The 25,273-nt window shown below is 37.6% G+C and overlaps 1 protein-coding gene across 1 annotated transcript; it reads left to right on the top strand.

The window, feature by feature from the left end:
- LOC132548625 (mucin-2-like) lies at window positions 1-21,861 on the top strand. The gene is given in 3 exon segments (XM_060212497.1): window positions 1-76; window positions 3,021-3,176; window positions 20,237-21,861. Coding segments are annotated over 3 exon segments (1,857 nt in total).
- The last annotated feature ends 3,412 nt before the right edge of the window (window positions 21,862-25,273 follow it).

The following is a 25,273-nucleotide window of genomic DNA, read 5'->3' as shown; positions in this document are numbered from 1 at the left end:
ATGGAGAGTGAGGGATATGGAGCAAGGGTACACCGGGTAGAGAAAGAGGGGAAGACGGGAACAAAGGCGAGTCAGGGTAAAGAGAGAGAAGAAAATGATGGATGAGGGAAAAGTGAACAATTCTTTTTCCAAATTTCCTGCTCTCACCGTTCGCCATTGACCTTAACAATTGAATAAGAGACACTTCACTCAAACGACAGATATTAAGTTATGATATTATATGATATCTATGTAAGGCAACTAGAAAAGATAACAAAGGGAGACTCCATTAGTATATTTAATATAATACATGAATGTTTCTGATTATCTGTGGACTGGGGATTTCTATACACCTGCTACTAAATGTGATACGTCATCATAAATACCTACAATTTTGTACGTAAATAACACGTTAACGAATATGCACTGATATCTGATGGCAGAAGATTCTAATTTCTGATACGAGCAATCGTTTGGTATCCTTTATCATTCGTACGATCTGAAAATTAAGATAAGTATTTGTCAAATGATCCACAATTAAGGTGAAAAAAACCACGTATCTATTTCCACGAGAAGAGTAGAGTTCGGAATTGTTAATGGTGTGGGCACATCCTATAAGCGTCATGATACATGATGGTTTATTATGATCTAGTCTGTATGATAACCTCAGGTCTAAGTAAACTAGAGGTATATGTTTTACTTAAGGGTAATTATTGAACTAGATACAAAAATACATATGAGACATATTAAGTTATAAAAGTGTGTTACTTTACACCCCGAGATTTATGATATTCAACACTCCTTGTCACGCAGCCCCGATACACTGAAACGTTCTTGTACCATTCATACTCGGCATGAATTGTATCTTATATTTTAATGTATCTTTTTTTCTCTTCGAGTGATGGATATAATATTCCTTTATTATAGGGGACTATTGAATTCAACGTACTATAATACACATGTAGTTTTACGGAATCAGATTTACCGATATTCTAGAAAAGTACCAAATATAATACACCTATATTCCAGAGTAGTACCAAATATAATACACCAATGTTTTAGAGGATGATCCGAATGTAATACACCCGATTTTTAGAAGAGTACCAAATGTATTAATACTCTAATTTAGAAAAGTAACAAATATAAAAATGCATTCATATTCTAGAGGAGTACCAAATGTAATGCAACCATACTCCAAAGGAGTACCGAATGTTTTGTGTCTGTGTTCTAGAGGAGTACCAAATGTATTGCGCCTATGTTCTAGAGGAGTACCAAATGTATTGCACCTGTGTTCTAGAGAGGTGCAAAATATCATACGCCGATATCTAAAGTAATATATCACCTACTGTACTTTAAGTCTGGAGGAGTGCCTTGTATAACTAACTACTGGAATATCGAACAATATAGTAACTACTGTACCTTCAGTCTGGAGGAGTGTCCTGTCTAATTAACTACTGGAATATCGAACAATATAGTAACTACTGTACCTTCAGTCTGGAGGAGTGTCCTGTCTAATTAACTACTGGAATATCGAACAATATAGTAACTACTGTACCTTCAGTCTGGACGAGTGGCCTGTCTAATTAACTACTGGAATATCGAACAATATAGTAACTACTGTACCTTCAGTCTGGACGAGTGGCCTGTCTAATTAACTACTGGAATATCGAACAAAAGACATGATGCTTTTATTGTACGACGTAAGTACGGGTGTAAATGGAGACTGCCAACAGTGAACTCTCAGATCAGTTCGGCTTTAATCTCTATTATCAAAAGGCTGAACCGTTCAAACAGTAAATGTTTTCTTGGCTATTACTTACTGACCAATGACTGGACTAGAGACAAGCACGTTCGAGTTAAAAACAAAATACCCGTTGTACTGGACCAAAAATGGAATATTGTAAAATTAACACGGACTAGTAACGCGAGAATGGTTTACAAAAAGGTGATGTACTAACAGTACTCGGGGACACATTGTGCAAGATAGAAGTCATGATCTCTTATTGTTTGCCAATAGTGACATCATAGAGACATGGATACTTTTGATTGACCAAGAAATAGGAACACTCAGAGTTCAGATAGATCTATACAGTAGGAGTATAACACGTCAGACTTTTGTCAGTGGGAAACGTGTTGATGTTATTATCAGTGTGTATCCGTATCAAATCACACGTGCAATCTCACGTGCTATTTATTGCTTAAGTGTTCCTGTAATCGTATCAGTGTAAAGGTACTATGATGAATTGCCGAAGTGTAAAACCACGTCAGAATCACATGATATATTTGTATACTAAGTTAAATTTAAATGGTGTTGATTAAAGCACGTGCCTCCCAGGTGTAAAACATACGCGATAATGAAGGACTTAATAGGTTTGCATGTTTGCATCTAACAGCGCATGAAAGCAATTACAGACCTGATGTGTTCGCGCTCTGTGATATCTTCAGGATATGGATCCTAACTTTAGCTTGCGCTGGGGTTTTCTTTAAACCAACAAAGAAACATAAAACGTCAGAAAGTACTTTAATGTTCGCTATCCATCATTATTTGAAACAATTTTCACAAACTTACTAGAAAGGGTCTACACTATTAAAATTTATTTAAGTAACCACTCTAACAATTTATATATAAGATAAATATCTTCTATAACGTACATCATATTTTCATTTCAAAGTTAGGTTTTTAACACAATCACAGAAGAATAGGAACTTTGCTCTGCAATAGTACGCACTACTTTTTCTGTTTAACACCTTGTGTACGTCTATCCAACAAGATATAGCAACCATAATATACAGTCATATTTGTGAAGTGGGATATTTTCTGTCATATTTGTGAAGTGGGATATCTTCTATGTCATATTTGTGAAGTGGGATATCTTCTATGTCATATTTGTGAAGTGGGATATCTTCTATGTCATATTTGTAAAATGGGATATTTTCTGTCATATTTGTGAAGTGGGATATCTTCTATGTCATATTTGTGAAGTGGGATATTTTCTGTCATATTTGTGAAGTGGGATATCTTCTATGTCATATATTGATAGACCATCGAGGGAACTGTGGAATGGACAAGATTGCAATCCAAACAAGAGGCGTTAAGGGATTTAGTCATCAAAAGGAGGAAGATATCCTAGAAGTTCATACCGAAGATCCGGGGGATGACAATCCGTTTTCAACAGTTCGCTTAAGTGATAGGGAAAGTTGGTTGACGCCAGTACAATTGGAAGGAGAGACAAGACCGAACTTCAAAAACAGTTCAATTACGACCGCAATGGAAGTTCAGGGATTAACATTCAGTACACAAAAGTTAGGCTAGCATCGGAATGCACATCAGCCAGCTACCCATTTATCACTAGGCGAAGAGATGAAGGTGTCAAAAGCAAGACTACATAGGTTTGTGGTGCTAAAATGGAAAGCTCATGAATGTCTGTATAGAGACAAGAAGTTGAAGGAAATGGTCAGCCAGTTTCACAAACGACCAAGCGGAATGTCGTTTGAGAAATAGATACATTTTCGATTCCACATGTGTATGGACAACTGGGATTGGGAAGGGTACGTGTAGAGCGCTCTAGACAAAGAGGAAGGTGGTGCTAGAAGACATCAAAGAAATGTGCACAAATAAGAAAATACCAACAAGTAAACACAATCATAGTCCAAGGTCAGATTTAAAAAGATTAGGGCAAAATATGATCAAAAGAAAGATTTAAACGAAGACTTCATCAACAACATCCACGAAGTAAAACCTTAAGGATGAACCTTGACTAGTGTTTCAGACATCGTCCATACTAGACTACGAAATAATGTTCTCCATTGGTTAAATCAAGGAAGAAAACTGATCAAGGTTGATCCAACAATTGCTTGGGAGGGATGGTTGAGAAAGCATTCCAACGGAAGAAAACAATACGATACACTGGTATAGGGATAGGAAATATTGGAGCAGTGAGGCGGAAATGCTGGTCTTCCCAGTGAAGATAGGATACCGGAACACAAGCCCTTTGGAGAAATGTTCACGGCACTAGGGGTCAAGGATGCAGACAGGAAAGCAGCTACGAAACGACTATTGAAGGCGAAAGAGAAATCGTCGATCTGGCCATGGGCGAGACGAATATACAGGAACTGGAAGTCGCCCATAGACAGGAAGTGATGTGTTCATTTATAGTTGACTCCCCTGAGGACATTCCGTGCTAGGACTTAAATCTTGTCTTAAGACGCCTGTGAATCAGCAAGGTAGTGATTAGTTTAAAGTTTGGCGTAAGTGCGGAACTTTAAGCTGTAACTGTTCTAATTCATTTCAGTATTGGCTTGATTTAATTTGATAGACCAGTGGGCTATACATATTATGTATCTGTGATTGACAGTTTTTCGTCATTTCATCGGTCTACTTATTACGATGTATTTTGAAATAGATGTCTTCGAATAAAAAATTCAGTAAATAATATCATCACATCACCTCGACGTTATAAATATCCCGTCTGAGTGAACTTTTTCGGTTTTACAGAGAATCGGATCGACAATTTGTAGCTTTATAAGTAATATGAGTTATATGGAATTATTAAAATGAAATCTTACTCTTGTGTCAATCTCGTGTGTGAGTTATTCGGGAGGACATTAACAATCTATGTATGTGTTGTATGATTTAAGTTAACAAACATTACATTGAATCGTTGTAATACCGTTACCATTATCCCGGTGAACAATTTCAGAAACTATTGCTAGTAAATTACCAAATTTTCTTCGCGTCGTATATTTTTATTTAAACTGTCTTGAGAAGATCATAATGGCACTGAAATTTTACTGAAACATCTATATCCATACAAAAGCGACTTATATACTTGTTAAGGAGTCATATTGTACTTTTAGGGACTCATTCGGACACGTTTCAATTATGTTGACAGTTTGACTGTTAGGTTATTGTAAATCTGATTCGTGATGTTAATTTTTGTGATAGGTGAAGAGAAGTATGTTGGTTGATCGGAAAATATTTTCATTTTCATATCGTAATAATACTGATAATGTTTATAGTTCACTTTGTTAATGTCTTAATTAGGTCGTGTCACGAGAGATACTAATCAATAATACACACGACGTAATTATCATGTCATTTATGTCACTAACTGTCGTGAACTCTGTGTATATCAGATCCAAGTCTTTTCTGTGTAACCGTTAAATATGTCCTGATACACTTCCAGTCAATGCTTTCGACACTGACATTCCTTAGGATTGTGTTCCTTTTCACGCATGCGTTAATGTTACCGGAAGTGATTATGCGATAACTGACAACACAGACCTACGTTAGCGAGAAAGTATTAGGGAGTCACTGGGCACATATACTGTTACATCCCCAGTATTATGTACTGGTCTGTGTGTCCCATTATGTTCTCTCACAAAACCTACAAATAAAACGTTATTATTTGATTGTTGTCCTCGAGATGACATTTGGAAAACCAAGCCAATTGTTGAATGTGTCATTGGTTTGTTTCCTGTGATGTTAATCCTAATTTGATGACTACCTGTCACTGTAGCGTGAACAGTACCAACCATATGTAACCACAAACAACAGTATATTTCGCTTTATTATTCCACTGAAGGTATGTCTCAGTATTGCAAACTTAATTAATCTCGCAAAGATCAAACAGGTATACGATAATATGTTTATTATTGCATTTTAACAGAACTAGTGCGCGTTTTAAATAGTATCTAATTTGATCAAATTGAAACCTTCAAAATGATAACAATATTTTCCTTTTTCATATTGGAAAAAGATCACAAATGACAATACTTTTTTTCATTTCGAGCTGATGTGTTTGGTGTCGATGTCAACACCGCTCCTGTGCTGTACGGGTGGACAGATAGAGTATATGTAGCGAACACGCCCCGTGCTAACGTACCGTGTTGAGAATGTGGGGGTTATGGGTCTGGGAATGATGTTTGGGTATCCTCGGGTGTAAACTAGCTTTATCCTACAGGATATGTAAAATGTATCTTCTGAATGTCAATGAGTATATACAATTTTAGGAATCAACCCTGATAATATACAATATATGTCGAGAAGTGTGGCATGTTGTCTGGAATGATTGCTGTCGACAATTGAAAATTTTCGAAAAGAAATGTTTGCCAAATGCGAGAAAAAGACTATACAGAACTGTATTTCCTTCAAATTAAGTATCAAACCAATATCACGCATGTGGCTAAGTATTGTACTCTAAATCTCACACTTCCGTCCTAACCAAACTTCTGTTTAAACCTCGTACAGTGGCTAAGTATTATACTCTAAATCTCACACTTCCATCCTAACCAAACCTCTGTGTAAACCTCATACAGAGACTAATGTTTATACTCTAAATCTCACGCTTCCACCCTACCCAAACTTTTCAAGAAAAGTGTACATTGGCGAAGTATGATGTTCATATGGTTAACTGAAACAGTTTTTAGACAAAGTACTAAACATGATATATTTCTCGAAATATGTAAATGTAGCGTAGCTTCAAGAGGACTATATATATATATGTAAGTGCAATTTAATACATAATGTTATTGATCATTTTGACATCGTCGTTTAAAACATTCAAAATAAAGGTGATAGACAATAGTTTTTCTCGTGATTAGCCTGCACACCTGGTCTACAACCCAGATTACGTAAGACAGGTGTGAAGTACTGATTACAGCATCAAAATGATGACATCTATATACACCTAAGTGACAGTTTGATTGAAGAGTTGTAATCTTATTTCAGAATTTTCAAATGTTTTCAACAAACTAAAACATATAATGTTTAATACTATTTATCATGAATGACGTGCTGTTTGTTCTACTGCCCTAAATAATGTTATGACGGTATTACAGTGCATGTGTTAGGGCATTCGAAGGTTAACTATATAATTCATTGATGTTAATGTTTCAGTATCAACATCCACTTCCTAGATGATGTGTTGCCAAAACCATTTTTTGGTTTAAAATGAAGTCAACTCCTTGATACGTGTCTATCTTTCAGTGTTTCATCGCCTTTAGTGTAATCAAACAAACACCACTGAGTTTGATATCTACTGACCATTGTATGGCACTAGATATTTACAGGTCACCTCACCTCAATAATAACTCATGCCTCTTGGTTAAGCACTACTGGTTTATTTTCATCAATTCATGATGCAATTATATGCACAGATGAGCAAATCTAACTACACAGAAAAATGGCGTCCATCCAAATCCTCCCACACTTACGTCAGACACAACGTTACGGCACGAGATTGTGCCACGTGACTCTGTCAGATTACGGCGGAAATCAAAGTAATGATAGACTGTGTATAATACGTTAATTACAACATTTAAAAGGGCACCCTGTACAGACAAGGCAGGCCCTCGGGCGTGGCGAGGAGATGTATGACGATCATGAACGACATTTTCTCCAAGGCCACTCTCTGACCCCTGAAACTCGTTGTCTGATGACCTAAATGCAAATGACTAAAGCTTTCATCTTGAAGGAATTTGGAAAATTCGCCGACAAATCAGCATAAATCTGTCCGTCCCAGTGATGTCCGAGCTCTGTAATTCCTCTATAGGATTATCACTTCTTGTTTAACAAGCACGTGTTCACTTACTGACATGGACATATAAATCCACGGCTTCCCTAGAAAACCAAAACTGCACATTTTCCCAAATTCTTTTGTTGTTTGCGTGTAGCTGATAAAGCTTTTTTCTGCTTTTATTGGATATATCTTCAAGAGACTGAAGAGGATACGATTAATTCACTTCGTAAAAACGATTATGAAGTCCCCTCAAGTTTCTATTCAAGTGTTTTTGCAATTCTGTCAATTTTTATCAATTTTGTATGCATTCTTCTAGTTCTTTATATTTTTAATACGATAATTTCAGCTTCAGCCCTACGAGATTGAACAAACAACACAAAAGTAGTTAACACCGTTTAATACAAATTACGAATTTGATAAAGAAGAGTCAAATACATGTAATGAATTAAACTGCATCACATTTTTGGACTAGTCAGAGGCACTAAGTGATAAAGTAGTTAAATGAATGTCACAGGGCAAAGAAAACAAAGTCATTCATTTACCCTACACTTCCATAAAATTCATAGATTTGATCATTTTCGATACATTTGAATGATGTTTATATGTGCTGCACAGTGCCAAGGATGTTGCAGATAAGTGATTTAGTTTTTTATTTGGCATGAACTGAATCTATCAAATTTTATCGCAAGGTGCTATTCATTTGTGTGCTTTTGTAGATTCTATTTATTACGTGTTTTTTGTAGGTTATGACTACTTTTGTATTTACCGTAGGTGCTTTTTTATAGGTGTTATTCACTTTTCTATTTTTGTAGGCGGTATTCATTTTCTATTTTTGTAGGTGTTATTCACTTTTCTATTTTTGTAGGCGGTATTCACTTTTCTATTTTTGTAGGCGGTATTCACTTTTCTATTTTTGTAGGCGGTATTCACTTTTCTATTTTTGTAGGTGTTATTCACTTTTCTATTTTTGTAGGTGTTATTCACTTTTCTATTTTTGTAGGCGGTATTCACTTTTCTATTTTTGTAGGTGTTATTCACTTTCTATTTTTGTAGGTGTTATTCACTTTTCTATTTTTGTAGGCGGTATTCACTTTTCTATTTTTGTAGGTGTTATTCACTTTCTATTTTTGTAGGTGTTATTTACTTTTCTATTTTTGTAGGCGGTATTCACTTTTCTATTTTTGTAGGCGGTATTCACTTTTCTATTTTTGTAGGTGTTATTCACTTTCTATTTTTGTAGGCGGTATTCACTTTTCTATTTTTGTAGGCGGTATTCACTTTTCTATTTTTGTAGGCGGTATTCACTTTTCTATTTTTGTAGGCGGTATTCACTTTTCAATTTTTGTAGGCGGTATTCACTTTTCAATTTTTGTAGGCGGTATTCACTTTTCTATTTTTGTAGGTGTTATTCACTTTTCTATTTTTGTAGGCGGTATTCACTTTTCTATTTTTGTAGGCGGTATTCACTTTTCAATTTTTGTAGGCGGTATTCACTTTTCAATTTTTGTAGGCGGTATTCACTTTTCTATTTTTGTAGGCGGTATTCACTTTTCTATTTTTGTAGGCGGTATTCACTTTTCAATTTTTGTAGGTGTTATTCACTTTTCTATTTTTGTAGGCGGTATTCACTTTTCAATTTTTGTAGGTGTTATTCACTTTTCTATTTTTGTAGGCGGTATTCACTTTTCTATTTTTGTAGGTGTTATTCACTTTTCTATTTTTGTAGGCGGTATTCACTTTTCTATTTTTGTAGGTGTTATTCACTTTTCTATTTTTGTAGGTGTTATTCACTTTTCTATTTTTGTAGGTGTTATTCACTTTTCTATTTTTGTAGGTGTTATTCACTTTTCTATTTTTGTAGGCGGTATTCACTTTTCAATTTTTGTAGGTGTTATTCACTTTTCAATTTTTGTAGGTGTTATTCACTTTTCTATTTTTGTAGGCGGTATTCACTTTTCAATTTTTGTAGGTGTTATTCACTTTTCTATTTTTGTAGGTGTTATTCACTTTTCTATTTTTGTAGGTGTTATTCACTTTTCTATTTTTGTAGGCGGTATTCACTTTTCTATTTTTGTTATTCACTTTTCTATTTTTGTAGGCGGTATTCACTTTTCAATTTTTGTAGGTGTTATTCACTTTTCTATTTTTGTAGGTGTTATTCACTTTTCTATTTTTGTAGATGTTTTCACTTTTCTATTTTTTTTCCTTGAGGCGGTATTACTCTTGTTGTTTATCGTAGGTGTTGTTCTCTTGTTTTATATGTGCTGTTTACTTTTGTATATTTGTAGATACTATTCTCTGATATTGATACTTTCACTAATACTTACAATCTAACTTGCATGACTATCACTATTTTATAGGAATCTCTGATCGGCTGGTCGTCAAAACGATTACTGACGGATGAAACAGTGTGACCTTAAAAGTGAAAACTCTGTTATTGTTATTCTCTATATAATCGAACGGAGAGAGGTCTTATATCAGCATTGGCTGTTGTACAATTCCCATTTAATCTTTTGATGTGATAAAATACTTTGAAGGTAAAATCGAGAGTATCGTACTTATTATATACGTTATATGTTAGTAAACCAGACATCGGTAAGTTGTATACAAATGTATATGGTTCTGACGAAACAAGTTTTGACACAGCCTTCACATTTAACAGTGTTTATACGATCGATGTGGTAACTAATACGTGCTATATTTGAATGTAAAATGGAAGTTCTCGATCATACATGTGTTTACCCGTGATGACAGCACTACTGTATATACCAAACCTACTTGAACATAGTTTGTTCGTTAACATTAGCCAGTTGTTTGTTTCCAAATCTGGAAAGTCGATTGATAATGCCCACAAAAGAAATTCTCATTCCTGTTTTTCATTTTCAAATTCACTCCATTATTCATTACAAAGGTATTATATAAAACATGTTAAACATTTATGTTCGTGATGTCCAGTACCTTCCTCAGCACACTATGATAAATAAATGTCCGTGATGTCCAGTACCGTCCTCAGCACACCATGATACATTAATGTCCGTGATGTCCAGTACCTTCATCAGCACACCATGATACATTAATGTCCGTGATGTCCAGTACCGTTCTCAGTACACCATGATACATTAATTCCATGATGTCCAGTACCTTCCTCAGCACACCATGATACATTAATGTCCGTGATGTCCAGTACCGTCCTCAGCACACCATGATACATTAATGTCCGTGATGTCCAGTACCGTCCTCAGCACACCATGATACATTAATGTCCGTGATGTCCAGTACCTTCCTCAGCACACCACGATACATTAATGTCCGTGATGTCCAGTACCTTCCTCAGCACACCATGATACATTAATGTCCGTGATGTCCAGTACCTTCCTCAGCACACCATGATACATTAATGTCCGTGATGTCCAGTACCGTCCTCAGCACACCATGATACATTAATGTCCGTGATGTCCAGTACCTTTCTCAGCACACCACGATACATTAATGTCCGTGATGTCCAGTACCTTCCTCAGCACACCATGATACATTAATGTCCGTGATGTCCAGTACCTTCCTCAACACACCATGATACATTAATGTCCGTGATGTCCAGTACCGTCATTTGCACACCACAATGCGGTACACATTTTGATACAATGCTACTAAGATGGTTAAATAGGAATTTGTATATTGGGTTGAGTAGTGAAGCCAGTGATAACAGTGTATTTCAATCATAGTCTATACACTTATCTATAATGATAAGATATGCTAGCGTTAATGTTTCATCGAAAACAGAAATCGTGTACGTTAGGTTTTAGTTGTTAAACATCAAGAAAATAAATACAAATGAAATGAAAATCCAAACCAAATTCAATAATCATAGGGTAAATTATTAACAGAAGAACGAATTGCACGGAGACTCCTGAAAAAGACCAAACGAATAAGACCAGATGTTCCGGAAGAGAACGGATTCAATAAATTAAGCATTGTACGAGTTTTATGACTTATGTCGGTTTTCAACTGTATCCTATATATTGTTGATATAAGGCACGTGCTTACACCAAATAAATGTTACATATTCCAAAACCGTTAACTACCACAAGAAGTATCAGAGAATTCTTAATTCTCATCCATCTTCCGAGGACATTATCGGAATCACTCTCCCCTTTTTTGTATTGCCAGTTCCTCTACAGCAATATTAAACGACATTTCTTCTGTAATGAATACGCACATAAAGCAACATAACAATTATGCAATAGAGCTGTAACTAGATCTCGAATTTAATATACAACCATCTGACTTAATATGCATGGCGTTATAATTAGTGGATGTCGGCGAGGCACAACCCTTGTTGGTCTCGGTGTTACAGACACACTTAGCGTGACGTGACTTCCTCTTTTCACGTTAATGACGAAGGCAGGTGGTCCGACTCAAAAATGAATGTCTCCATGTTGAATGTCCGAATCCTTTGATGTCAAATAACCCGCCTAGGTCATACTAATTAAACTTTAGAAGTATTTCTAACTCAAAATATTGCTAATAAACATCAGGATTTACATTACATGAATCCGTTATTTGCATACTGTGCTAATTTGCGATCTTTACCTGGGAGATAACAAATGATATGAATAAACCATCGTTCTTAATGATAGCTGATGACGTAACCTGCTTAGAGTATAGTACAACTGCAAAAAATACTCACGTGGTTGGTATTTCATTGACGTTTGTTGTAAGAAGAAAGCGGAAACATAGATCCAATCAATGATGTTTTCATTAAGCAAAAATACACAACTACAGACAAACATTTGTAAGTGTTTACATAGTTGGACTACTTGTTTCGAACAACACTGCTAACCATACATCTCATTTGTGTTCACGTTGAAGTTTTAACGTGAGTTCAGGTCAATCTCAGTTTTATCATATTTCGTCAATGTCGAAACATTGGTCTAAAAACTGCATTGCATATGCCATTTTCTAGTTTTACAAATATCGCATTTCCGGACTTAATTTCACATCCAAGAATAAAATGTACAATATAACGTACAGCCTACAACGATCCAATTGTATTCTGGACTAATGGCACGTAATGTAATGTGTCTGTCCATGACACAAATATACGGCTGACCTTTGACCTTTGTGAGCTCCCAAGCAATCAGTTTTCACGTGGAGATAGTGTTGTCGACATGGACAGTAATCATTATAATAACACAGATACTATTCATGTTCATAAATTACAATTACATAACCATGAACCCCTTCGGCTCGATGTCACGGGGCCCATTATTTGTGCTTATTACGTACTATAAAATTACTATCTCACATACAATGCATTGGGACACTTTGATACTTGTATCACAGACTAAACACTACATGTCCTGTACATTGAATTATATGGTTAAACATCGTTTTATCGTTATCTGGTCATCCATTTTACTTATACCAGACATCTGATATGATTTGATGAAATACATTTTCAAATATATGAAATGTGACAGTATATATGTTATACAAAAGTGTCGGGTATCTTAGAAACATGATTCTATCAGCAAACATATTCATTTATGATATATATATATATTTATATGATTTGTGATGTTAGGAATTAAATAAATCACACAGAAAAGAAACATGACAATATACATTTTCTAATTTGTTGATAAATAGAGAATACATATTACTCCAAGATATAGCCTTGTTATAGAGGAATGCTTTTGATGCATTTTTTTCAAAGAGGATTGCCTTTTTATTAAAAGAATACGGACATCCCCCGTTTATATTGGATTAATAAACTTAACTGAAATCCTTATTCACAGCGTTTTTATTACTGGCTCCTCTAGCTTTTCAACAAAACCTTTGCCAATTCTTAGTACAATCAAATCTTTGTTACAGTCTTATTTTCATGATGTTTGCTCAAACAGTGGAATAAAAAGTATGTGGATTTAAAGATTTCAAAAGAGCATTTGATCAATCTTCATCAAAACAGGTCACAAAGACCTTCAGTTTCTCTTTCAAATATGTTCATGCCACCTTGTTTTAAATAACAAGAGATTCGTTGATCAGGTCCATCGTACATACCCATTAGAATTGGAAATCAACGACACGACAGACTCTTCTAGATAGTCACATATCTTGATATATTCTTGAAACAAAACCAAAACGGACATCAGCAACTTCTCCTGGATGTTTTCTAGTCGCCAAGAGAGGTCACTTATCCTTCTGCTTGACGTGGTATGGTCGGTTAGAACTGTCACTTCTCCTTGATGTTGTCTGTTTGGCTAGAACTGCCACTTCTCCTGGATGTTGTCTGGTCGGTTAGAACTGCCACTTCTCCTTGATGTTGTCTGGTCGGCTAGAACTGCCACTTCTCCTTGATGTTGTCTGGTCGGCTAGAACTGCAACTCCTTGATGTTGTCTGGTCGGCTAGAACTGCCTCTTCTCCTTGATGTTGTCTGGTCGGCTAGAACTGCCACTTCTCCTTGGCGTTGTCTGGTCGGTTAGAACTACCACTTCTCCTTGATGTTGTCTGGTCGGTTGGAACTGCCACTTCTCCTTAGCGTTGTCAGGTCGGCTAGAACTGCAACTTCACCTTGATGTTGTCTTGTCAACTAGAATTGCCACCTCTCCTTGACGTTGTCAGGTCGGCTAGAATAGCCACTTCCCCTTTATATTGTCTGGTCAGCTAGAACTGCCACTTCTCCTTGGCGTTATCTGGTCGGTTAGAACTACTGCAACTTCTCCTTGATGTTGTCTGATAGGCTAAAACAGTAACTTTTCCTGGAACAGGCACTTCTTTTGGACATTGTGTGGTCGGCAAGAGCTGCCACTTCTTCTGGTCGTAGTGTGTTCGCCTAGAGCTGCCACCTCTTCTGGTCGTAGTGTGTTCGCCTAGAGCTGCCACCTTTTCTGGTCGTAGTGTGGTCGCCTAGAGCTGCCACCTCTTCTGGTCGTAGTGTGGTCGCCTAGAGCTGCCACCTCTTCTGGTCGTAGTGAGGTCGCCTAGAGCTGTCACCTCTTTTGCACTTTGGTGCGATATGACTGCTTCCCGTTATCTTTAGTCGCCTTGTCGTCCTTTGGCTTTGCCTGCTCAGCTGTATCTACCACTTTCTTTCCCCGGACTCCATAATAATATCATTATATTATTTTAAGCCTTTTATTACCCCACTGGAATGAATTGATCCAATCATTCAGCAGAATGAGCTAGTGTTCTCATTATCAGAAAAGTTATTTTGAAAGTCAAACTGGTTATGGTGACATCTAACACCCTGAACATCCTGATTAACGCTGGATAGAACGGCATACTCACGATAGCGCGTCAGAGATATAAATCCAATAAAACTAAACAGTTTTCAACATCCTCATATTTCATAGAGCCTTTGGAACGGTTAGAAAGGTCGATTTGGTACTTCTTGTGCGTAAGTGAGTGATCTTCATTGAAGGAAAGCATTTGTTCCAACTGATAAATGTCATAAACGCCTAATAAACTAGAAAACTTCAAATTTCATGGGTATTAAGACTAGTAACCGGAGTAAAGAAATAATTTAATCTCGTCTCTTTATCTTGCTCGTACTCGACAACATTTAAGGACACAGAGCAAGTCTTTATAGGCAAGAGAAGTTGAGATATACGAAACCCTACAACAGCAAGGACAAATAAATTGAACCAGTAAAAGTCGATGCCTTATGTTGCTGGTTATAGCAATATGTAAATTATGATACTCGAAGCGTAACACTTTTTTAAGTCTAAATATGTATGTATCAAGTTAAGACGCTTAAATCTAAAAAAAAAAAAAAATAAATGAAAACAAGAAAAGAAAAAGATGTTAAACAGTAAAGATACGAAGATGTTAATTCACATCTATTGATATTTAAGTTGAGGATACTGAATCACCTATTAAAAGGTGTCATACACGTGTCTGTCTTTTATACAATCTTTGGATACGGGACCCATTGCTTGGTGATTCAGGAAAGCTAGGTATCGTGTGTTGATTTTGGAATACAGAACTACAGAAAAAAGGAAATGGTATGTTGACATTTAAAAAAAGAATATCACAAAAGTATTACATATAACACATAATATTGAAAAATATTTCAGTGACGGTACTATTTGGTATATTGAAGAAGTGTTTGATGACGGTAACATGTGGTATATTGAAGAAGTGTTTGATGACAGTAACAGTAGGTACAACGAACAATATTGACATATATATTAATTATATGTTGAAGGAGCAGATTATGAAGATGTTTAGGATTTTTAACGTCCATGTTATATAAGGGAAATAGAAAGCTACATATCTTAAAAATTCTTGTCATAATACCAAAAGTGTCTGTACTCTTCAGGAAATACCACATGTATTTGATTTACCATTCTTATGTATTATTGCATATGTTTGTTCCGCTATTTATCTTGCATATTGAAGTCAGTCATCAAACCATGAACGATTTTTATTTAGATCCTAAACAAAACCACGGTTATAACAAAGTTAAAATCCTAAGAACCGTTTTAATCAGCACACATACATGTATAAGAATCCAATGTGAGCAGTGTGTGTGTGTTAAACTATGAGATTCCTAGGCCAATAATAGCCGGAAAACAAACAGACTTATCACGTGGGTCCCCCGGTGTTCCCGGGAGGGGGTTATGTCCACATGAGTCGTCTACCAGTGTTATTTTTACACCCTGCTCCAGAAAGCTTGGAGTGTTTGCGTTTCCCCAGAAAAGACTTGGCACGGTCAATTAAAGTCCTCGGTACCTGCCGTATAGGGATGTAGAATGTCCACAATCGTTTTCTCGTCTGTTTATTTGACATACTTTCTATTTTAGTAGTTACATAATATACTCTTAGTGTCGCTTACATGTTTTACAACATTACTTGACCACGTTTGGGTTCATTGTGGTGTCAAGGAACATATTGAATTCAATTTCTATTCTGCACAGACAACTAGTCAACAATCTATGCCGGAACAAAATGCTTGTGGAGAGAAGCAGCTCCAATGAAAAGGTCCAGCCGTGCCACGCGGATTCTTAACAAAACTCCACATACAGCTACAAAAGTACACATTCGAAAATTGAAAAGAATGAGCTTGAAAAAAACACCAGAAACAAATCATCAAAATACAATTTGGTACTCGGTAACCTTAATACAATAAAATAAATAAAAATCTTCAAATACGTAACCTGTTTGTGAGCTAGAATGTGCATTGGAGAAATTGTCCTTACACCTATCACAACTTCAGATACTTTTGTGAAGGAAAATTATTTCTTTACCTTTTTCCCCAAAGACACAGGTCATGTTTGCTATATTGCATCAAAAACGATGTCGCCGACTATCGCCGTACTCGTGAAAACTCAAATCATCTGGTTATCGCAACTTTATCTTGTTGAAATAATTAACATAAAATGGATTTTTTAAAATTTACGACTTTAAGTGCGTGTGATTAGGATTCACATTGTGATCGAGCATGCGCACATGAACAGGTGAAGAGATTTTATTTCGTTTTGAGATTCTGGTTTGCAAATGTGTTTACTTTTTAACGTCTGGGACATGCCTTTTGCATGTATTTAACGTTTTAAATGTTACACATCAAAGTTAACGGCATTCTTGCCTTTTCCGTGACAAGTGTTCTCTCTTCGCTTCAGGGAGCGGCGACATGCACAAATATCTAATAGTTTTGCCCAGTAGTGTTAATTCTCTTTATTCCTGTCGTCAAGACACATGGAAACTGTAAGCTGAGGTTTTATATGCTAGCGGTATCAGGATACAGCGTGAATAAACACATAGTTTGTAGCATACAAATTTGAATATATACAGTATAAAAATATCTTCATGGCCATAAACATAGAGAAATTCCAAGGCGAAAAGACAGCGACTTAAATGGCTACAATTAATAGAGAATTGGTACTAGGTGATATCTATTCAATCAAATGAAATATTATGCCACATAAAAGACACATTTAGATTTATCTTTAATAGTAAATTGTAAATAATGATGTAGCAGAGCTAAGTTCCAGCGTTAGATATCCTTTGTACTCAAGCTTGTTCTGACGAGGTCGGATACCTTGGTTCCGCCTCGTCAACCCACACAGCTTAACCTATCCGTACTCTTTAATAATTTTAAGTGGTTTTAATTAACCTGAAATGATCAGCGCATTCTAGATACGAAGATTATTCAAATGTCAAAATGCACAGGAACTTCTTTTCAATAATTTATTAAAAACAATTTTGCTATTCGTAAACTGTTGATTTTCCCCAGCTAACAAGTCCAGGTGCTGTCTTTTTCAGCTCCATGAATGAATTGAGGAGGCTGATTATAATTGCCGTATTATTCAGCAGGATTAATATTGAGTGTGCGCGTTCACGTACAATTTGTTGTCATTTACAGATCCAACCCCATATTATGTTTGTTATATATAGGTAATCCTTACTTATATCGTGTAAGTAAGATGTAAGGTTGGATATAGTATCTGGGACTCTCGGGAGAATAGGTTCATTGTTTGCCGCCTCAATGATAGCAGGTTCGCAGTATGGGTATAGTAAATATCTTCTCCATTCCCAACAAATGACTGGGTGTGACCAGAAGATTCTAACACGTCAAGACTTATTACTTTATCTTTAGGACAAAGGATACCTTCAACGTTTATCTATAAGTAAGTGTTTCAAAGATTGATGCTGGATATATTGCAATGTCAATGGATCCAGAGAGCAACATTTATTTCAAATCAAAGGTGCAACAACGAAAATGATGGGATACATTAGTCTTAAGAAAAGACAACAAGAAAATACCAACATGTCGACAAAATCCTAATCCGAACTCAAATTCAATAAAATCATGACAAAATATGGACAAAAGGAAGATTGACACGAATACTCCTGAAAAAGTACAAGGAGAATAAGATAAGATGTTCCGGAAGAGTAAGCGTCTTCTGCTTCATCGACGACACGTCCTATGTAAACATTGGGCAATCCAAGCGAGTAATGTCACGTTATCAAATGAGAACAAAGTATACAACAACGGAACCACAAGCCAAATGTATTCCTATGGAAAACTATGTATCCAGTGAAGAACAAGTACAGTCCACCATAAAGACAACTCTCATAATATGTTTAGGGTTTGTTTGTCTCATCGCTGTGATATGGTTTCCTATGCTCCTAAAAAATTGTCCTAGTGGCTGGTATATTGTTTCGTGCTCTAGAAGTAGTTATTGTAAGTGTGAAACGGGTTCAGCAAAGAAATGGAATATTTCGCAATGAGATAATTATGGCAACCTTAAAACGGCTGTCATTTGACGGCATCCGGTAGGAAAATCTTGGTACCTTTGTTCTATAAATATCACAGGTTGGGGATGCTGGGTGTTGCTATAGAGAAATGGAAAATTAACGCCAGGGGCATTTATGTCATCACGCTTATCATTCAGCTTGGTGGACAGCTGTCCATGTCGATTTCGTTGTTTGAAAAGAAGTATGTCGTGTCTTTGATTTCCAATACTGCTGGGTATATACGACTGACGTGGTCACTTAAATTCTTGTTAATTAAAGACCAGACATCATCGATATCAATTAAAAGTGCCATTGAAGGACTTCGTATAGTCTTTGTTTGAGAATTATGTGAAGGAAAATAAGTCAGCTATTACAGGAGCATAGTTTTGTATGTCGACAATCTGAACGAAGATATTGTCAGCCAGGCATTCGAGCATTTAACTATTTCCTCCTCCGTATATTGATTCTTTGATTTTTCACGAAATAGACTTCAATATAGTTCCATATATTTGTACCACCGTTCTTAGAAAAGAAATCTCTATAACTAGGGAACGAAGGTTTTCCTTCAGTTTAGAATAGGTATAGCGGTGTACAGAGTAGACAAATAAAATGTTCTTACTGAAGATAGGTTTAACAGGACGTTGAAGATTGGTAAAAAACTCTTCGGAGCACAGTTGATGCAAATTGTTGTCTTCTGGCTGTTAAAATAGAATATGAAAAGTTTTGCTTGAATGTTGTTTTCTAGTTTTGTAAACAACTTTTTTTCTAGGGCTGTGAATGTGAATTTTGAGATTAATATCAGATACTGAATTTCCATTTTCCAGTAACATTCAGGACAAGGTATTTTCTCTGAGGATAAATTGAGCATAAAATAAAAATGACCGATGAAATGTGTTGTTATTCTCTATAAGAAATATTCTGGGCACTGATGTTCGACTCAATGCACGATTGTTTCACGTAAAAAATGTAACTTGCCGACTTAAATGTCAGAACGATATAAAACATTGTTACATGAAATGATTTTGGTCGTAAAATAGAAACAGGATCGCTGTGACATGTGTACTTGACACAACAGCTTCTGTAATAATGGACACATGCTATCAGAGACGCGGTAATACGATAATTTACGTAACATGTTTTACATTTAAAGTCTTGTATTTCCTGTGAGTGTTAAAGAGTAGGAGAAACTGGATCTCGGGTACGCACGTGCACATGCTGAGCAAGGTAACAGTGACATCGCATTATTTCTAAAACATCAAGTATTTAACACGTTTTGTCTCCGTAAACACAACATACAGCCTTTTTTTCCATAAAAGCGTGTCTTTCGATATATGATAGTGTGTAGGGATGGGTAGGGTAACGTATACACATATTTACTGAAAACAACAAGTAACTATCGCCATGTCAGCAAATTTCTGATTCAAACTCAAACACGAACAAAGGAAAATTTGTGCTAGAAAAACAAGTGAAATCCGACCAGAAGTTCCAAAACGATAAGAGTCTTCTGCTTTATCTACGACTTCACCAACACACTCACCCACATCAACACTCTCACCCACATCAACACCGCCATCAACATTCTCAGCCCCAACAACACTCTCACCCACATCAACACTCTCACCCACATCAACACCGCCATCGACATTCTCAGCCCCATTAACACTCTCACCCACATCAACACCGCCATCAACATTCTCAGCCCCATCAACACTCTCGCCCCATCAACACTCTCATCCCATCAACACTCTCACCCTATTAGCACTCTCACCCCATCAATACTCTCACCCCTATCAACACTCTCAACCCATCAACACTCTCACCTCCATCAACACTCTCACCCCCATCAACACTCTCAACCCATCAACACTCTCACCTCCATCAACACTCTCACCTCCATCAACACTCTCACCCCCATCAACACTCTCAACCCCATCAACACTCTCACCTTCATCAACACTCTCACAACTATCAACACTCTCAACCCATCAATACTCTCAACCCCATCAATACTCTCACTCCCATCAACACTCTCACCCCAATCAACACTCTCACCCCATCAACACCCTCATCAACACTATCACCCCCATCAACACTCTCACCCCCATCAACACTCTCAACCCCATCAACACTCTCACCCACGTCAACATCGCCATCAACTTTCTCAGCCCCATCAACACTCTCACCCCATCAACATTCTCACCCACATCAACACCGCCATCAACATTCTCAGCCCCATCAACACTCTCACCCCATCAACATACCACATCAACACCGCCATCAACATTCTCAGCCCTATCAACACTCTCACCCACATGAACACTCTCACCCACATCAACACCGCCATCAACATTCTCAGTCCCATCAACACTCTCACCCCATCAACATTCTCATCCCATCAACACTCTCACCCTATTAGCACTCTCACCCCATCAATACTCTCACCCCTATCAACACTCTACTCTCAACCCCATCAATACTCTCACTCCCATCAACGCTCTCACCCCAATCAGCACTCTCACCCCCATCAACACCCCCATCAACACTATCACCCCCATCAACACTCTCAACCCCATCAACACTCTCAACCCCATCAACACTCTCACCCACATCAACACCGCCATCAACACTCTCACCCCATCAACATTCTCACCCACATCAACATCGCCATCAACATTCTCAGCCCCATCAACACTCTCACCCCTTTTCAGCACTCTCACCCCCATTAACACTTTCACCCCATCAACACTCTCACCCCATCAACACTTTCACCCCCATCAACACTCTCACCCCCATCAGCACTCTCACCCCCATCAACACTCTCACCCCCATCAACACTCTCGCCCCATCACCACTTTCACCCCCATCAACACTCTCACTCCCATCAATACTCTCACCCCCATCAACACTTTCACCCCATCAACACTCCCATCAACACCCCCATCACACCCCCATCAATACTCTCACCCCATCAACACTTTCACTACATCAACACTCTCACCCCTATCATCATCCCACCAACACCCCATCCCCATCAACACCAAACCAGTACCCGCATCACAACCGCCATCCCCTATTAAATCTGGGTCAATCTCAATGCAAGTGATGTCACATTCGCAACAGTAGAACTGTCGAGACAACGAAATCACCAGGAATACTACATACACATGTAGATCAAAGACATTTCATGTATACTCATTTAGGCGTCATTTCATTCGTCTATTTGAATATATTCATTCACTAACAGAGGTCCTTATTTATTTTAATGACTCTGCCAGGATTCGAACTCGGGACCTCTTGTTTACCAGTCTGACGGTCGAACAAAAGGGAAGGTCTCTCTAGCCGAGCGGTATATTCTGACTAGTATTTGCCAGATGCATACTCCGTTTCCAGAAAAGAATTCGTCCTCGAGTTTTCCAGGTGTTTTAGTGGTGCACATGCGGCACGGCTAAGTATTATTCCCGAGTACCTAAATGGGCGCCAATGTTACGGAGGGCATTGTTAAATTTCAATACATCGGCTAGAATTCGAACCCAAGACCCCCTGCTTGCAAGTCTGACTCTCAACCGATCGATCTAAAGAGAGCTCTGTCTAGCCTATTGGTATATTGTATAAAGGACTTACCAGGCATACAAAAATATAATATAGGATATCCCACAAAATTTGTTAGGTGTTATTAGGACAAATTGTCGTTTTAAGAAGAATTTAAGAATAATTTACATGTTACATATTACATGTCAAACTACCATTAGATATAAAAAAACAGTGTAGTTATGTTGGCTGGCAACACCCCCAAACGCTGGCGATGTCCACAAAAGAACAATTTCTCGCATTCTTCACAAGCTGATCCTGTGGTTATTAGGGATGAAAGCGCTACAAGCATGTTTCAAGTTGTAATTTATACAAAGAATCAAACATGGGCCTGTTCCATGAATAGCTAATACTGACCAGTCTAACTTTTGCACTCATGGTGAGATATCCCTGTCCACAGGATACCCCTGTAAGATTCTATTGGTCTCGTCCCAACAGACGCCTTAAACTGACTGGTACAACTGCCTACCACGACCGAAGGTTACGAAGCTTCGTCAGGATCGTTTCATGAGGTTTCAGTACTTGCGCAACCGGTTTGGATCTGCACAAACATACGCGTTATAGAAGTCAGTTTCAATGGCTTCAGCCTTGATATTTCTTGCTAAAGTGATGATTGCTAAATCTAAATTTACTGTGTTACCAATAGAATAAATGTTTATCTTAAACTGGTTGAATAAAAAAAGTCGATGCATTCGAATTCAATTATAAAAATATTACCAAAAATTAGAGCTTGCGTTTCCGTTTCTTTTGCGTGTCAGTACGTATATAAAACTACATCCGACCTATTCCTTCTGTTACGTGAACATACAGATAAGAATGAATCATGAATTTAGCATTTCAATCTCTGATACTTACATGTGTAAATTGAAATAAATCTTGATTTATACACCAAACAGAAAGCAGACATCGTATTTCTTAAGTTGTTAGATTGTGCCCATTGATCGAGTTTGCAGATATCTCGGTTCTCCAGTCAGTAACAAAACCCTGTAAAACTACTAAGTTAGCCTGTTAAAGTATCAGGTGAATCTACATCCCTTTTTCAAAGACGTCGTGTGGATATAAAAACGTTAAATGTAGAATAAAACTTTTTTAGTGCTACATAATGTAAAATCTTATAGATATAAAGTTTGTTCAGTGAATTATATCACCTGTGTTGTAGAGGCAATCAACTGTTGTCGTTGGCCTTTAGAGACCATGTGATACAACGTACCGTCATCTTAATCAGAAAACTCTAATTCTATTAAGGTAATAATAATACAAATATATTTTGCCGCTTTGACCTGCAATTTTTTGGTTTTTTTTATCTTTTCGATGTCCGAGTGTTGAATTTTATTGGTTAATATATATATCTACCTGATCTTTATTTCAAGAACAGTTTTACCTGTGATGTCTGAAAGCTTAGGCGAGGCAAGATTCTGTCTCAAACATATAAATTGAAAATGTTGATAACGAGTGTTTCACTCGTGTTTCTTAACACTGAGAACATCCTCTCTAATAATTTTTCAAGTAAAAACAGCCTTTAAGTTTAAAACGACGGCAATTCTATTAACATTTTTCAGCCCATAATGTACAATCATATCCAAGTATATCTATTATAGAAAAAAATAAAAATGATTTATATTTGTGACAGTGGCTAGTAAAGTGGATGGGCTGGTTCCTTTACGGGTATATCATATTATCCATAGTGTAGTCAGGTGGAGTGTACATCATGCTTTATTTCATTAGAAGTTCACGGTTCCGTTAGATATACCGGGTAGCGGATGAGTGGAATAAATGTGTTCAATACAAAACAAAGTCATTTAAATAGGAATTATTAAAAATGCACAGATAAATCAGTAAAGAAGGAAGAAAGTTAAGGTACAAGTGAAGGACGAGAGAGAGAGGGAAACTGTAAAACTGGTGAGTGAGAGAGAGAGAGAGAGAGAGAGAGAGAGAGAGAGAGAGAGAGAGAGAGAGAGAGAGAGAGAGAGAGAGAGAGAGAGAGAGAGAGAGAGAGAGAGAGAGAGGGAAACTGTAAAACTGGTGTGAGAGAGAGAGAGAGCAAGTGAGAGCGAGGAACTGTAGTTAGGGAACAGTACACCAAGGGAGAGGTAGTTAGGGAACAGTACACCAAGGGAGAGGTAGTTAGGGAAAAGTACACCATGGGAGACGTAGTTAGGGAACAGTACACCAAGGAGAGGTAGTTAGGGAAAAGTACACCATGGGATACGTAGTTAGGGAACAGTACAACAAGGGAGAGGTAGTTAGGGAGCAGTACACCATGGGAGACGTAGTGAGGGGAACAGTACACCAAGGGTGAGGTAGTTAGGGAACAGCACACCATGGGAGACGTAGTTAGGGAACAGTACACCAAGGGAGACGTAGTTAGGGAACAGCACACCAAGGGAGAGGTAGTTAGGGAGCAGTACACCATGGGAGACGTAGTGAGGGGAACAATACACCAAGGGAGAGGTAGTTAGGGAACAGTACACCAAGGCAGAGGTAGTTAGGGAACAGTACACCAAGGCAGAGGTAGTTAGGGGACAGCACACCATGGGAGACGTAGTTAGGGAACAGTACACCATGGGAGAGGTCGTTAGGGAACAGCACACCATGGGAGAGGTAGTTAGGGAGCAGTACACCATGGGAGACGTAGTTAGGGAGCAATTCAACATGGGAGACGTAGTCAGGGGAACAGTACACCAAGGGAGAGGTAGTTAGGGAACAGCACACCAAGGGAGAGGTTGTTAGGGAACAGTACACCATGGGAGAGGTAGTTAGGGAACAGCACACCATGGGAGAGGTAGTTAGGGAGCAGTACACAGTACACCATGGGAGACACCATAGACGTAGTTAGTACACCAAGGGAGAGGTAGGGGAACAGCACACCAAGGGAGGTAGTTAGGGAGCAGTACACCATGGGAGACGTAGTGAGGGGAACAGTACACCAAGGGAGAGGTAGTTAGGG

The sequence above is a fragment of the Ylistrum balloti genome, unplaced genomic scaffold (genome assembly GCF_031769215.1).
Source record: "Ylistrum balloti isolate Yb309-2 unplaced genomic scaffold, AGI_CSIRO_Ybal_v1 Utg370020, whole genome shotgun sequence".
NCBI classification, from domain to species: domain Eukaryota; kingdom Metazoa; phylum Mollusca; class Bivalvia; order Pectinida; family Pectinidae; genus Ylistrum; species Ylistrum balloti.
This window is presented reverse-complemented; position numbering and strand designations above follow the sequence as displayed.